Source organism: Martes martes, assembly GCF_963455335.1.
Source record: "Martes martes genome assembly, chromosome: 5".
In the NCBI taxonomy this organism is placed as follows: Eukaryota; Metazoa; Chordata; class Mammalia; order Carnivora; family Mustelidae; genus Martes; species Martes martes.
The window spans coordinates 81,101,386-81,118,200 of record NC_137892.1 but is presented as its reverse complement, the minus strand read 5'-3'; the positions used below and the strand labels follow the sequence as shown (position 1 = coordinate 81,118,200).

General features: G+C 34.7%; 1 protein-coding gene across 5 annotated transcripts in view; it reads left to right on the top strand.

Moving 5' to 3' along the window:
- Nucleotides 1-16,130, top strand: part of DDX4 (DEAD-box helicase 4) — a gene marked incomplete at both ends in the record, with an annotated part of 72,314 nt that extends 56,184 nt beyond the window's left edge. For 3 of the 5 annotated variants that reach the window (XM_080804597.1, XM_080804599.1, XM_080804596.1), the window contains 7 exons: nucleotides 2,819-2,948; nucleotides 4,427-4,593; nucleotides 9,227-9,372; nucleotides 13,944-14,043; nucleotides 14,820-15,090; nucleotides 15,243-15,356; nucleotides 16,053-16,130. In XM_080804597.1, the coding sequence (XP_080660723.1) occupies nucleotides 2,819-2,948; nucleotides 4,427-4,593; nucleotides 9,227-9,372; nucleotides 13,944-14,043; nucleotides 14,820-15,090; nucleotides 15,243-15,356; nucleotides 16,053-16,130 (1,006 nt within the window). Of the gene's footprint in view, nucleotides 1-2,818; nucleotides 2,949-4,426; nucleotides 4,594-9,226; nucleotides 9,373-13,943; nucleotides 14,044-14,819; nucleotides 15,091-15,242; nucleotides 15,357-16,043 lie in introns of all 5 variants that reach the window. The other 2 variants (XM_080804598.1, XM_080804595.1) reach the window with 1 other exon arrangement.
- Between the last annotated feature and the right edge of the window lie 685 nt (nucleotides 16,131-16,815).

Here is a 16,815-nt window from a genome sequence, read left to right as displayed (position 1 = left end):
CACATTTAAGGGGAAAGAGATTTAGGATCTCTATTTGAAAAAGGGAAGGAAAATAGAAAAATTTTAATATATTGTAAAACCACTACAGGTATCTTCATTTTTTAAAAATTTATGAAGAGGTTGAACTACTTTTAGAACACTTAATAATTTTTCCTTTGTTAATTAAACATTGTTATTTACCTTTATCTCATAGGATCTTAGTGTTCTTTTTTTTTGCAGGTTTTTAAAAAAGCTTTCTATGTAGAAATTATTAACATTTTATTTTCTGTGAATTATTTTATTTTATTTTTTTTGAAGTAGGCTCCATGCTGGGGGCATAGAGCCCAGAGTGGGGCTGAACTCATGACCTTGAGATCAAGACCTGAGCTGAGATCAAGAGTCAAATGTTCAACCAACTGAGCCACCCAGGCACCACTGAATCAGTTTATTTTAAAAATGAGAAGAAAAAACCAAAGTTATTAAAAAAATCTAATGTCAGGGCGCCTGGGTGGCTCAGTGGTTGAAGCCTCTGCCTTCGGCTCAGGTCATGATCCCAGGGTCCTGGGATCGAGCCCCGCATCAGGCTCTCTGCTTAGCAGGGAGCCTGCCTCCTCCTCTCTCTCTCTGCCTGCCTCTCTGCCTACTTGTGATCTGTCAAATAAAAATAAAAATCTTAAAAAAAAAATCTAATGTCAAGCTTAACAGATTTTTTTTAAAGTGGGTATATATATTACTGAGGCCAGAGTTTTTTTTTTTTAATAGTCTCCATGTACTATGTTGCTTTTAGACTTTTTTTTTTTTTTAAAGATTTTATTTATTTATTTGACAGATAGATCACAAGTAGGCAGAGAGGCAGGCAGAGAGAGAGAAGGGAGGAAGCAGGCTCCCTGCTGAGCAGAGAGCCTGATGCGGGGCTCGATCCCAGGACCCTGGGATCATGACCTGAGCCGAAGGCAGAGGCTTTAACCCACTGAGCCACCCAGGTGCCCCTAGACTTTTAAGTCAAGTAAAAAATAACACATATTTTCTTTGTTAAAAACAAAAACATGTGCATGGTAAATTCAGATAATGTGTATGCACAGAATGAATATTTGTACATGGAAATTTGTTGTAACATTGTGGCAGAAGACTAAAAAGTATCTAAATGTCTGTCATTCAAGGACTGGTTAAATTATGGTACACTTAGAAGAATAATGGTAATAACTAAGTTACTGAATCCTTAGCATTTGGTAAGTTATAAATAAATTTTTTTTATGTATTACCTTATTTAGGCCTAGCAATGGGAGAAAACAAAGAATCTGCTTAAAGTAATGAGTTTATTTAATTAACAAAGTTTTGGGGGTACCTGCCTAGCTCATTCAGTAGAACATGCAACCCCCCCCTTTTTTAAAAGATTTATTTATTTACTTTAGAAAGAGAGAGAATCTCAAGGAGATGTCATGCTCAGTATGAGCCTGATGTAGAGCTTGATTCCACGACCCATGAGATCATGACCTGAGCCAAAGTTATGAATCAGACACCTAACCGACTGAGCCACCCAGGAGACCTGAGCATGTGACTTTTGATCTCAGAGTCATGAATTTGAGTCCCATGTTGGGGGTAGACATTACATAAATAAATAAGCTTTAAAAAAAACACATAAAATTTTCCTGTTGTCTTAACCCCCCCAGTTATTTAATTCTCTTTAGAGTTACCCACTCTGAACAGTTTTGTATGAATTAGAGGAGAAATAGCTGGTGCACATGTATACACTTTAATCCTCCTCTCAGCAAATGGTAGCACACTAAGCTGTTGTCACTCTATTTTTTTAAGGGTAAATTTTGGAGATAATGCCTAATCCTAATCTTTTCTTTTTAAGAATGTACAGTGTCCCTTTGGATGACTAGACTATAAGTTTTCAGCCTTTTGATATTAAAAATAAAGCTGGCAGTGAATATTACTATAAAGTCTTCTTTCCCCATTTGTGGGGACATATCTGAAGGGTAAAGTAATACAAGTGAATTTATTGGGACAAGAGAGAAGTCTTTAAATTTTAAGAGAGAGTTAAAATTGTGAAAGAGATTAAAATTGTGAAATGGCTAACATGGTATTATTAAACTTTGGGAAAAATGTGTTTGTCTTCATTTTTACAGTAATGTTGACCTTAAAAAATGTTTAAAAGCCATTTGTATTTTTTATGAACCACTTGTTCATGTTTTTGGCCATTTTTTAAAAAGATTTTATTTATTTGACAGAGAGATCACAAGTAGGCAGAGAGGCAGGCGGGGTGTCAGGTGCGGGGGGGTAGGCTCCCCACCGAGCAGAGAGCCTTGATCCCAGGACTCTGAGATCATGACCTGAGCCGAAGGCAGAGGCTTAACCCACTGAGCCACCCAGGCACCCAGTTTTTGGCCAATTTTTGAGGTGGTATTGGTGTTTACTATTGTTTTTGAAGAGCCCTTTTTTTTTTTTTTTTTAGATTTTATTTATTTATTTGACAGAGAGAGAGATCACAAGTAGGCAGGCAGAGAGAGAGGGGGAAGCAGGATCCCTGCTGACCAGAGAGCCGGATATGGGGCTTGATCCCAGGACCCTGAGATCATGACCTGAGCTGAAGGTAGAGGCTTAACCCGTTGTGCCACCCTGGTGCCCCCAAGAGCCCTTTATTGGATATATTCCAGGGTTTTTTCCCCATCATTTGTCATTTGTTTTTCAACTTCTTCCTAGGAAGAGTTTAATTTTTTTCAGGTAGTTGAATGTATTAGGTTTTCTCTTTATGGGTTTTTAAAAATATCTTATTAGAAACAAGTATATAATTTTCACATACCTAGAAAATAACATCCATTTTTCTTGTTAATAGGACCTGTGTAAGAGCTGTTGTTATATATGGGGGAACCCAGTTGGGGCATTCAATTCGACAAATAGTACAAGGTTGTAATATATTATGTGCTACTCCTGGGAGACTGATGGATATCATAGGTAAAGAAAAGGTAGGCCCTAGACAGGTAATAAAATTGTGGATTGATATAATTTTTTCTGAATGGGAAAAGGAAAGATGATGCAAAGAGATAAGGGTTTATTAGAGTACTGTTTATGTTAGGCGCCCATCAGATTCTCTGAAGGCATTCTTTTTTTTTTTTTTTTTTTAAGATGTATATTATTTACTTTAGAAAGACAGTGAGCATGGAGTGGGGGAAGGGTAGAGGGAGAGGGAAAGAGTCTTAAGCAGAATCTATGCTGAGCCCGGGGCTCTATCATGACCTGAGCCAAAACCAAGAGTTGGACACTTAACTGTGCCACCCAGGAGCCACTCTTTGAATGAATTCTTACACAATTGTTAAAATAACTCCAACAGTAGATAAATCGTATTTCCTATTTTGTATTTGAGAAGACAGTGAATGAGATTATGTAATTTTTTAAAATCCCTCACTTAGCTCTAGTGATAGGCTAGGGCTAGGAGCTGGATCTGACTCAAGTCTGTATCCCATATTCCACTACACTGGGAGAAATGGAGTAAATGCTTTTATCGAGTTTCATGTAAGTCATGATGACATCTTTTCTTCATAAAAGAAAGCCTGGTTATTAGCATTTGTCTCTTTTTAAGCATAGGATGATGTTAACCAGGATTGTTACAATTTCTGAGCCTTTAAAAACATATTTAAGTTTATGTACTTACTTTAGGTATTCATGTAACACTTTATCACATCTGTAAATCAGTGCTTTAAGCTCACTTTGATGAACCTCCTCTGCTTTTTTTAAGGCTCTTCTCTAAAGGGATTACTCAAAATATGGTCTTTCTTTATAAAGGTAGTTTTCTTTGGATACTTATTTAGACTATCCAGAGAAATCCACCTTGATTTCTCACTAAACAACCTACATGGTTATGCCAAATTCATTTGTTTTCCTTGAAAATGTCTCCCTCTCCTTATAGTAATAAGTATTCATGTGAAGGTGACAGAAGTTTCTCAGTTGTTCCCAAGTGATTAGAGAATGGAGAATTTATTAAGAGTTTAAAGTGTTAGAGCTAAATTTACCCCTTATAAGACATTTGAATATGTCATGCTGTTAGGAAATTTTTCCTTACGTTAAAGACTGATTTTATCAGATAATAAGCTGTACATCTCTACAGTAGTCCAGTCCAGTAGTCAGCAGCCACATGTGGGTTATACAAATTTAAAAATGATATAAAATAAAAAATTCTGTTCTTTACACACAGTAGCCATGGTTTAAGTACTTAATATCTGTAGGTGGCTAGTGGCTAACATGTTAGTGAAGATCAGGAATTGTTCATCAGTATTAAAACAATAACTAGTGTTATCTAAGCATAACAATTCTCATTATTTTATGCATTGATTTCTAATCTTCATGCTTAACAATAAATTAGTAGTCAGAATTGTGAGGAACGTTTTAGTTTAATATGTTGATTTGTATGCATTTTCTGCTCTAACTCTTAAAAATATTCTTAAAGATTGGTCTCAGACAAGTCAAATATTTAGTTCTGGATGAAGCTGATCGCATGCTGGATATGGGTTTTGGACCAGAAATGAAGAAGTTAATTTCTTGCCCTGGAATGCCATCAAAAGAACAGCGTCAAACCCTTATGTTTAGTGCAACTTTTCCAGAAGAAATTCAAAGGTAACATTTTTTTTTTCTTAAAAATAATTGTTTTGTGCATAAATGCTTTTATGAAAGGAAAAGCAATGCAAATATATTATTTTTGAGGTTTTTTAAAGGTTAAGATTTTAACATAGAAATGGATGTGTTCCTAAAAAGTTTACTGTATTTTTCATTGTTTCTTGCTTTTATTACCTGGCTTTGCATTAGTGTCACATTTTGTTAAAATGTGTATATGTGTGTGATTACACAGCAGCTAGCTAGGATTTAATAAGTGTTTACTGAATGAAGTTACTTTTATGTTTGTGTCTTCTTTTCAAATCAAAATTATATAGCTTGGGAACATTGGGCCTTTCTTAGAAAATTCATGTACCAATTATTGACACATACTGAATCTCTTACTCTATATACTATATGGCTTGGTGAATTCTGAGATTAGGATGACACATCCTTTCTAGAATTGTGACTTTTCTTCCTGCTTGCTGCTCCCTTGGCCACAAGGTGCCTGAAATGACCGGAAAGCAACTTTAGCTTGTAATTCATTAAAGACTCCTCCTGTTGACTCTGACAGAATTTCTTGGTTTTTGGGAACCAAGACCTCCATATCTGCAGAATCTATAGCTTGAGGAGGAGTGGGAAGCACAGATTTCCTATGTGGGTCACTGGGGGTGATGGTAAGGGGGCCACTCTTGCTTGTACCCTTTGGCTCTCAGACTGAATGCACTATATAAAGATTTCTGATTGAAAGTTACTGTGCCATGTTGAATGATGTGCTGTCTTTGTAAAGAAACACTTCCAAGCTGGCCTGTGAGCTATTCTTTAAGTGGATGTTCCACTTTCTGTCAGGGTGACAGATTCTGAGTGTTGTAGTGAAGCGAGAGTCAGGTTCTTATCTGACAGAGTTGAAGAATGACTCTCCTGGACAAAGGAGAGTGAGTAAAGCAATAGAATTTTATTAAGTAAGGATACAGAGAAAGCTCTCTAGAGTGGGAGGAGTCCCAAACGGGTTGCCACTGATGGCTTTTAATGGCAGTCTTTCATTGAGAACTGGGAAACTTGTGTCCTTCAGATTCTTTGGTCATCTTGGTTTGAGCAAGGACCATTGTTAATGCCCTTAATGACTTAATTCTTTGAGGCTTGGCCATTTTCTGTGATACCTGATAGCCACTAAAGAAAAATACTCCCTAACATCCAGGGCCAGGTGGTCTGTTTCCTTATACCTTGTTCGCTCTGTCTTAGTGCTTCTGCCTGCCTGGAATAGTCTCAGAGCCTAGCCAGGGGCTCCCTATCTTTCCCTGCCTATATCTTAACCCTTTCCTTACTCAGGGGTCTGATACGACCTATAGACCTAATCATAACCTTATGGTTATGGGCCTGCTCTATTACTTCTTTTGCTGTAAAGTAGGTCTCATTGTCTGATAGAGTGTTACATGGGATCAAACACTTCAAAGTCATCAGATAGTAGGGCTGGCTATTGATTTGGTTTACTTAAGAGATGATTTAAAGTCTCTGTGTAAGGTTGAAAAGCTCTTTACGGGGGAAAATGTCTAAATAAGAAAGCATTTGATCAGGATTTTTTTTCTTAGTAGTATATAAAATAATAGTTTCTTATATTAAATGGTGTCTTAAATTTGAAAAGTGATATCTGCATTTCCATCTTCATTTTTGGCAATTAATAGTAGATAGGTAACTACCTACTTAAATACTTAAATATTCTGTTGCCTTTATTTTATTTTTTAATTTTATTTATTTATTTGAGAGAGGGAGTAAGAGAGACAGCATGAGAGGGGAGAAGGTCAGAGGGAGAAGCAGACTCCCCATGGACCTGGGAGCACAATGTAGGACTCAATCCCAGGACTCCAGGATCATGACCCGAGCCAAAGGCAGTCGCTTAACCATCTGAACCACCCAGCCACCCTGTTGCCTATTTTTTGATTCACCCTGAAATAGGAAGGTATTTGGATATTGGCCAGTCAAAATGACTAATGCGTACTCTCATGACTAACAGTTGTTGAGTGCTTTTTATGAGCCACATTTGATTGTAAGTCCTGGGGGTAAATGGTAAACAAAATAGAGGCCCTGACCTTGAGTTGCTTATAGTCTTAAGTTACTGAAGTCTCCTCACTTGCTTCACTCTCTGCTTTCAAATGTTATAAGCTGCTCATTACTGTGTTGAAAGTACACTTTTATCACTGCGCATGTCACTAAACCATTGCAGCATCCATTTCTGTGGCTTACGTTTTCTTCTGTAACTGTCCCAAATTTATTACCTGTAGCCAGACTTGAGGTTTTAACTTTTTAAGAATATCTTCTTTAGGGCACCTGTGTGGCTCAGTCATTTAAGTGTCTGCCTTCAGATTAGGTCATGATCTCAGGGTCCTGGGATCCAGTCCCACATCGGGCTCCCTGCTCAGCAAGGTATCTGCTTCTCCCTCTCATGCTGCACCCTCTCACCTCCTACTCATGCTCTCTCTCTCTCTCTCTCTCAAATAAATAAATAAAATCTTTGGAAAAAAAAACAAAAGAGTACTTCTTCTTAAAATATTTACTAGTAACTAATGTTCATTATGTCCAAAATGGAAGCTATTCTTCAGTACCCTCTTTCCTATCCAGTTTTCCTTATTGGCAGCATAGTCTTTCTAAACCAAAACCCTTTGAATCCTATTGATTCCTCCCTCATACAATTTTAACTTTCTCCCTTCAAAAATACTCATTTTGGTAGTTATCTCTAGAATATTTCAAATCTGTTAGTTTCTTCTCTGTTTCCCACTTTAAGTCCTTTTCAGTTTCCTTCTTCTCGTTGTTAGTGGCTTTCTAACCTTTCTCCCCAGACTCTAATCTCAATTTTGTGTTAGTAATGATTCCAAAATAAAGTCTGTTTTTTTTTAGACATTTATTCAAAATAAATCCTCCCAATCAGAGAGGGAGATGAACGATGAGAGACTATGGACTTTGAGAAACAAACTGAGGGTTTTAGAGTGGAGGCGAGTGGGGGGATGTGTTAGCCAAGTGATGGGTATTAAGGAGGGCACATATTGCATGGAGCACTGGGTGTTATACATAAACAATGAATCATGGAACACTACATCAAAAACTAATGATGTACTGTATGGTGACTAACATAACATAATAAAAGAAAAAAAAAAAAAACAAAAAAATGTATAAATAAACCCTCCCATGTCTTCCCATCTCCACAGACTGACTAACCATCTTTCAGACTCTACACATGATGTAATCTTTGCTTCACCTGCTACTTTATTGCTTGAAATCATGTATTTCTTGTCTACTAAAACTATTTCCTATTGGCTTCAACTTGAAAGCTCTTCCAAATACACATCATTTCATCTATTTCCTGCCATTGTACTTGTGAAACTGTTTTAGACACTTTGCACATTTTTGGGAATATGGGAAGTATTCAGTAGATGTTAATTATTAAAACTATAATATTATGTTAAATATATTAAATATTAAAATGTTTAATATGTGGTTATACAAATATTAAAATGTTAACTACCTAAAAATATAGTAATTATTTTTTATATAACTATGTTTATCTTACTGATGTGAGCATCTCAGTAGCAGAGAACTTTATATCCATCTTTGTACTCCCAGTACCTTGCACCATGTGTGCCTGACACTCACTAAATGTTTTAGTGAATGAAAAGGATGATGGATAATAAAGAATTTGAGATGGTTTTGAAATTTGTGGTTGAGAGGGGCTTGATTCTGGCAGGAGGGATTCAAAATGAAGCTTTTCTTTTTCTTTTATTGTAAGGGCAGGTGAGGAGAAAGAAACAGCAATGATTTATTAAAATTCTGGAAATGCTAAGTTTGAACTATTTTCATGATATTTTAGGAGGCAGGTAGAAAGTAAGGGACTGCTAAATGGGAGAGAGGAGGACTGGTGATAGATTTGGACCTCCTCCTTAATCCCGGAAAACTCAGCTCTTTGATTGGCAGTTCCCTTTCTCTGCTCCCTATGTTTCTGGATGATCTAAAGCAGACCTTAATTGTGTGCTGTCAGTGAGTTATGTGTGTGTCAACATGCTGATACCCTCAACCTTTGGGGTGAGCATCAGCCCCTAGGCCCTTCACCTCTTGTCTGATTTTTTTTACTCAGTTGTGCTCTATAAGTGTTAACCATTTTTGCTATGTGTTATGACATGAAAAGCACTGACCTAAGATCTGGTTTGCTCATAATTGTTGAAAGTATAGTAATTTAACAAATAATATTATCAGAAAATAACTCCTAGCAATAATATACATAAAAGTATTTGTGAAGAACAGAGTTTTTGCCCTAGGCTTGTATTTCAGCTTTTAACAAAAATTCTGCTTATTGTAGTCTGATATTTTAAACATAATTTTTATTATATAACATACACATTTTACATAGTTTTACATGGCCTCCACATCACTTGAACTTCCTGTATCCATAATTTGACACAAACTTTTTCACTAACAGTTGTTAAGTATTTAATAAAATCTTAACATTTTATACTGATCTTTGGAATTAGTACTTGGATGACATAGTTATTTACCTTACTCATTAGAGTTGTTACAATCCAATATTGAAGTAACACTTGCAGAAATTCAGTGCATATAATGAGTATTAATGGAAGAGGATAAGTTAAGGAATAATCTTTTGTCTTTGAAGGTTGGCTGGGGAGTTTTTAAAGTCGAATTATTTGTTTGTTGCTGTTGGACAAGTGGGTGGAGCATGTAGAGATGTTCAGCAGACCATTCTCCAAGTTGGCCAGTACTCCAAAAGAGAAAAACTTGTTGAAATTCTACGAAACATAGGTACCTTATATTGATATAATTTTTTTTTTCATGATTTTGATATTTTTAAATGATGAATTTTTTTAAATTACTCTAAAAATTGTTTGGCGTAAGTTTTTAAATCTGTGTGTTTTTACCACTTTTTCTTTAAAGCTTTCTTTTATAAAAGGTTTTATGACTCAATTTCCTGTGTCAATTATGTAGCAGTGTAGTCCTTTTTTTCATAAAGATTAAAAATGGGAAGGATTTGAGATTTAAACAGTATTTGACAAAAAACTATTCTAGGAGAAATATATATATATATATATATATATATATATATATATATATATATATATTTTGTTTTAAGAAGTAAAAAGGCCTACCAACATATCTTTACATCAAACTGTGTTTACTCCACCAAAAATGAATTCTTTGTTTTTAGTTCCCAGTTTTTGTTTACTAAGGCTTCCCATAATCACAGATTCAGAGAATTTTAGAGCTGGCAGGGACTTTAAAGATCTAGTTGTGTTTCTTCACAACACTGCTGAGAAATTTCTCGCCTCCCCCCCCACAAACCACCAATTTTTATAGGAGGTTATATTTCTTTGTTTGATTGAATAGACTTAGTTTATGTCTGGAAATAGAACTTTTAAATATCACCATTTTAATACCTTTAATACCTTATTCCCTCATGGGCTAAGTGTACTTACATGCTGTATATTCCCCCTTCCCTCCTTCATTTTAATAATTGTTTCAATTTGAATGTCCCTGTGGGGATGGGGGAATGAGAGGAGAAGGCCAGAAACCATCTAATTTCCAACGAGGGGGGAAAAAAGGAAGTTGAGTTAGAAAGCACCTTTAAAGACTTGTAGTCTTCAGTTTTTGCTGAGCCTTATTAAAAAAACAAAGAACTTTTTAAAAGATTTTGTTTATTTATTGGAGAGAATGAGACAGAGAGAGGGCAGGAGCAGAGAGGAGAGGGAGAAGCAGGCTATCTGCTGAGCAGGGAACCTGATGCAGGACTCATTTCAGTACTCTGGGATCATGATCTGAGCTGAAGGCATTTGCTTAACCAACTGAGCCACCCAGGCACCAAAAAACAACTTTTAAAAACCAAATACTCATCTTGAGTTTGATATTACTGGTTTGCTTCATCTGATATTTCATAATATACTGCAGATGGCATATAAAATTAAAATAATTACTTCTATGGGCCACATACTATTCTCATTGTTTTACATGTGGTAACTCATTGAATTCTCAAAACAACCTTCTGAGGTAGGTTTTGCTACCCACATATGAACATTGAGGACACTGAAATACAGAGAGGTCAAGTAACTTGCCTGGTATAAAACTGAAGTTCCATATGTGGAAGAAATGAGCAATATGTCATTTTGCTGAAGTTAGAGCACATTTCTAGTGTAATAACCTTAAGATTTCTTTATGTGTGTATTTGTGAAATAAAGATTATTTTAAGAATAATCCTAATGAGAATTTTTCAGAAGTGATGTTTTGCCTTTGAGAAACCTTTTGAGGTCAGTGCATGAGCACAATCGATATACTTCTGTATTATTTAAACTGTTAAATGTTTTGTAGCTTAGAATTCATCATTTTTGTAATTTATGTATGTATGTATATATGAGTGTAGGTATGTACTTACATTTTAAAAAATCTGCATGGGATTCAGTATATCCTTAAATTTTACATATTTTTGTTAATATAATTTTTTTCCACTCTTTAACTTAAATCTGCTAGCCTATCCCCTGCACCTTTAAAATGTATAGGTATCATTATTTTATGGTAGTATAACCAACTGTCTTTTTCATAATTTTAATTGAATATCAAAGATTTTATTGAGCTAATTAACAGGAAAACTAGTAAGATGTTACAGCCAGTTTGAAGAATTCAAAGAACACATCTATGTGGAGACTGTTAGGAAGGCTCAAATAAATTTACACGTAAATGTAAACTTGGTCAGTATCCACAAAGCAATAATCAGCTGCTTCTGAGGGGAAAACTTCATTTGTATTTTTACTGATAAGAATCATTTGCACTGTTATCAGTTACAGTAGAGATACAACAGAAAAAAAGAGTAAAAGACGCATAACCACGAAACATGTGCTAGACAGTAATATTTTTTTGCTTATTTCAAAGTCTTTCACAGTTTTTCCTGACAGCCTTTATCCTCTCATGATCACAACAATCTCAGAGATTGTTCTTTGTCACAAGAAAGGTTGATCTCATGTTTGGCTTATCTGCATAGATGCAACAAGATTGTTAATTAACAGTATAGGCCTCTTTGAGTTTGCTTTGCAAATCTAGAGCCAAACAATGCTGCATAATTATTAAGATCACAAAATAAACTTCTTTCTGGAAGTTTGCATAGGAAATCTGACATTGACCTTTTAAAAGCCTCTATTTTTGCTTAGATGGGAAAATAAGTCTGGAAAACTCTCTCAAATTCCATCTGTAATACCTAGAAACCTGAGTGAGCTCCTATCTCCTAAAGGTCCCCATGTCCCCATGGTATTTCATGTAGTTGTTGCATTGCATCTGTTGGCAATATGCCTTGATGATTCTGTCTGCTTCTGAACTAGTCCTGGAAATATTGCTTGTCTATGATACATTCTATAGGTCATTAAAACAGTGTCAACATAGAACCTTCTACCCAAGACTATTCTTTTGAAATATTGGTAGTTTGAAGTGCCTGATACAGTTTTTTTTTCCCCCCACAAGGCTTGGAGTGCTTGGAGTCTGTCCTTTGTTGAAGATACAAACTGTGCTATCTAATAGCTTATAGCACAGCCTTTGGGAAAGCATCAAAAGAAAACAAAAATTATATGTAGTTGATAAAGACTTAATGATCATTGTTAATTTATTACTGGTAATTATTAAATATGGAAGATTTGATGAGGGTTCATAATAAAAATAATGCTACTAATGAGGAAGTGTGGTTGTTTCTGTGGCATGCAAATTAAAGGTAATATGTTATTTTAGAATATTTGGCATGTCAAAGAAATTTTAGGTGAAATGTTTAAGTAAAATGAATTCAAATAAAAATGACCAAGATTTAACTGACTTATTACTGAAGGAATCAGTTGCCATTTTGATTTTTCTGCTTGGTTAGTAGATCTGAGACTTAATGAAATACTTCCTCTGAGCCTTTTTTTCTTGCAGGTCTCTTAGTTAATGTTCCATTTTTCCAGTTGTTCAGATACAAAGTCTTGGAGTTCTTCTTTCTCTAACTGCATATGTCTTGTCTGTTAGCAAAATAATTTTGCTTCTACCATCAAAATATATTGAGCATCTATTAGCTCCTCAGATAAAACAAAGATTAGATCATGTCACTTCTTTGTTCAAAACCAGGGGCTTCCCTTCTCAGAAGAATTTCTTTCAGTGTCCTTCAGTAGACTGGACCACCATTACCTCTCTCTCTTCATGTTCTGCTGCTCTCATGCTCATCCTACTCCAGCCAGACGTTCATTACTATTCCTTACATGCACCAGGCACACTTCTGCTTCAAGGCCTTTGTACCTCTTTTCTGTTTGTTTTTTTTTTTTCTTTTTAGCACATCAGGAACACCCATAACTCAGGAGTGTTTATATTTGTCCTTCCCTTTGCCTTGTACTGTGCTTTCCCAGTTATCTCAGAAGTTCACTATATTGTTTTATTCTTATTTCTACTCAGATGTCATCTAATTAGGGTACATCTGAAGTAACCCTCTTGAGACTATCCTTGTGTTTTTCTTTTTTCCTTTTTAGGACTTAATGCATAATGTTTGCTTATTATTTGCCTCTCCACAATGAAAGCAGGGACTTTATTTTATTGCAGTATTTCCAGCACCTAGAATAGTGACTGGCATCTCTTAGGCACTAAATATTTGTTGAATAAATGAAGCCAACTAATAGGGAAATGGGGGAGAGGAATTATGGACAGTCATACAATCTTCTTTCCATTACTATAAATTATCCTCTTTATAATAGGTGAAAAAATCTCTGTGTTATGCTTGAGTTTCTACCAATTAAGTACTTTCAGCTAACCAATAAATATTTTTGATTCGTAAGACCCTAGGATAAAGTTTATTAATTTTCTTGATATATGAAATTTTGGGAATAAAGGGGTTTGAATTAAGAGAGAATGTTGGAACATGGAATACTGTCGAATATTTCAACCTTGTGTTGGATGCCTTATAAATCCTTAGGGCAATCAAAGCAGAATGAATGAATGAATTACCTTGGGAGGTAGGGAACAAAGGCATTTATTTAACTAGAGAAGGAAATGAAGATCCTGAAATGAACTGCTAGGAGTTGGCACATAGATATCATTTATCTTGCTCTAAGTCTCTACCTTGGTGTTGGCCTGGAAGGACAGTGGGTAAGCTATCTTTTTTTTTTTTTTTTGGTCCCTAAAATAGAAAAAATAGTCCTTAATTCTTTAACTTTGATATTAATTCATTCAGGAAGTATTTGAGTTTCTATTACCTACCAGGCCTGGTCTTGGTCTTGGGGATACAGTGGTAGATGAGACTATTTCCTACTAATAACTCTGCCTTTTTTTCCTTGCCCTAATTTTGTAGTTTGAATGTTAATCACTGTTTCATTGTCTTATAGGTGATGAAAGAACTATGGTTTTTGTTGAGACTAAGAAAAAAGCAGATTTTATTGCTACTTTTCTTTGTCAAGAAAAAATATCAACAACAAGTATTCATGGGTGAGTAGATTAATATGTTTTCATAGTAGAGAGGTGACACTTGTATTTGTCATTTGTTAAGAAACATCAATATATATAACTAACATCATATAATCCTAAGATTAGGATTCAGAATTTTCAAGATCTAAACTGTTATTTTCATTTTAAGTTTTTATAACAACTGGGTGATGGGGTAGGCATTAAAGGTCTTAGACTCCTCATCATGAGGAATGCTAACTCTTCAAGAGAGCTTCCTTCAGGCTCTCTGATCCTTAGATCTAAGTTTTTCTTCAGAATCTAGTCTTTCTCATGTTAGACATCTTTTTATTGACTTGAATAAAAATGTCATATTAATACAACTTTATTGGTGCTTTACTAGTGTATCTTTAGATATTAATCAGTGAATGTACAGAAATCTGAGATTATAATTAAAAAACTTTTTTGATATTCTGAAATAGCTATATATTATTTGTCAAGACTAGAAAGAGATTGTTAATAGGTGAGATTTGATGTTCGTCATACTTAAGTTTGTGTTTTAACTCCATGTACATACTACCCATTACCTTCCATGTGCAAATGAAGATAACTGTTCCACTTCAAAGTATTATTGTGAGAATTAAATGAAATGATGGCTTGAACGGAATTAGTATAATACCTGGTATGTAAGAAGTAGAGAATAATATTAAATGCTGCTTTTTTTACTATTATTACAAATAAATATGTATGTTGAACTTTAATGGTTCACTGTAATAATTTTCTTAAAAACTGTCCTAACACATGCTTGCTTTTATTTTTAGTGACCGAGAACAGAGAGAGAGAGAACAAGCTCTTGGAGATTTTCGCTGTGGAAAGTGTCCAGTTCTTGTTGCTACTTCAGTAGCTGCCAGGGGGCTGGATATTGAAAATGTTCAACATGTTATCAATTTTGATCTTCCTTCTACCATTGATGAATATGTACATCGAATTGGACGTACTGGTCGTTGTGGAAATACTGGCCAAGCTATTTCCTTTTTTGATCCTGAATCAGATAACCATTTGGCACAGCCTTTAGTGAAAGTACTGTCAGATGTAAGTTTTGAATGTTTAAACTGAATGGATAGTAATCATACCTTATCACTGAAAGTAGACATTAAATATATATGTATATTCAGGATAAGTAAACTGCTCCAATCTTTAAGACTTGATGCATGTTGTATATGAAATTAATGTCTTTTTTAAAGGCCCAACAGGATGTTCCTGCATGGTTGGAAGAAATTGCCTTTAGTACATATGTTCCTGGCTTCAGTGGTAGTAGTGCAAGAGGAAATGTGTTTGCATCAGTTGACACTAGAAAGGTTGGTTGAGGGGAAAAATTCTGAACCTGGGTTCCAGTTACTCTTTGTGAATGTTGTGGTTAATAATGTGAAGTAACTATAACATTCAATAATTATCTAAACCATTTTTTCATATCTAGATTAATATTTCTTAAAATTTTATGTATGTATGTATGTATTTTTGATCTTAAAAGTGCAGAATTAACAATATTTATGCTCAAACATCCTCCTTTCCCAAATTTGCTAGCATTTAAAATTCTAATTTGGATTCTTCTAAACCTTCTATAAGAATTCTTTGTTTTTAGAATTCTGATGGTATTATTAAGTAAGACAAAATACTAGAGATAATGAATTGCATGTCCTTTTTTGCATGTCCTTTTTTGACATTTTAAAGGCAGCACCACTTTTAGTCAGAAACATTGAGCGTACTAATCATTAAATATTTATGCTGTTTAAGCATTCAGTTTTTCCACTTGCCAAATACTGGTTTAAGAAAGCTTTTTCTTGAAATATTTTGTGCAATTTAGACTTCCTAAGTTGATGTGGGTCTTTTTTCCCCAAATGGATTAAATTTAGTTAAAATCAAGTCTTTTATTATATATTTGGGGAATAGATGGTAGAAGGCTTGAGTCCCCTTTCTCAGTCTGAGCAATGTAACTTTAGAAATGATATAAAATTAAATGTTTTTTTCTTTCTTTCTTTTTAAAGAATTACCAGGGCAAGAGCACTTTGAACACAGCAGGGTTTTCTTCTTCACAAGCTCCCAATCCAGTAGACGATGAGTCATGGGATTAAAGCTAAAACATCCTTCAAGTTTGTGGTATAGTTTTGATGCAGAGAAGAAAATAGTTTTCATTTTTGAGTTTTTAACAGAAGTGTGAAACCTGACACTCTCGTATCTTCTGTCCTTCTGTTCTTACTCCCACCCTTAAAAAAAAATTCTTACTGACTAGTTATGTGAAATGCTAAAAATTACAACATTGCAGTTACTGATACAAATGGTGTTAACTGGAAAGATTAAAGCATTCTAAATGTCTTGCTTATTTCTAGTGTATTTTTCAGGGGTTTTAGACATGTTTCATGTCTAAATGCTTAATCTGAGTGTGGTGTTTATTGATTATATAATAGGCAGTAGGATTTATGATAAGCTTTTGTTTAGAAATTATTGAGTCTCAATTTTTACTTAAAAGGAGACTTTAAAGCAATAGTATGTCACTGAAACATGGTAACATGATTTTCATGTAGCAGACAGTGAAAGACATAAGCCTTTTAAGATGATTTTGATTTTAGATCATTAGGTATGTGATGAAAATGGTTAAATGCAATGTGAGCTCTGTACTCAATGGCATAACAAATGTTTGTTTTTATTCTATACAGACTTTCCTTGAAAATAAAGGATGAAACACATTTCCCCCTTAGTTTTCCAAGAGCACTTTTAATTTTTCTTTGTTGGCATATCATAGTTCTCCCATATTTTGAA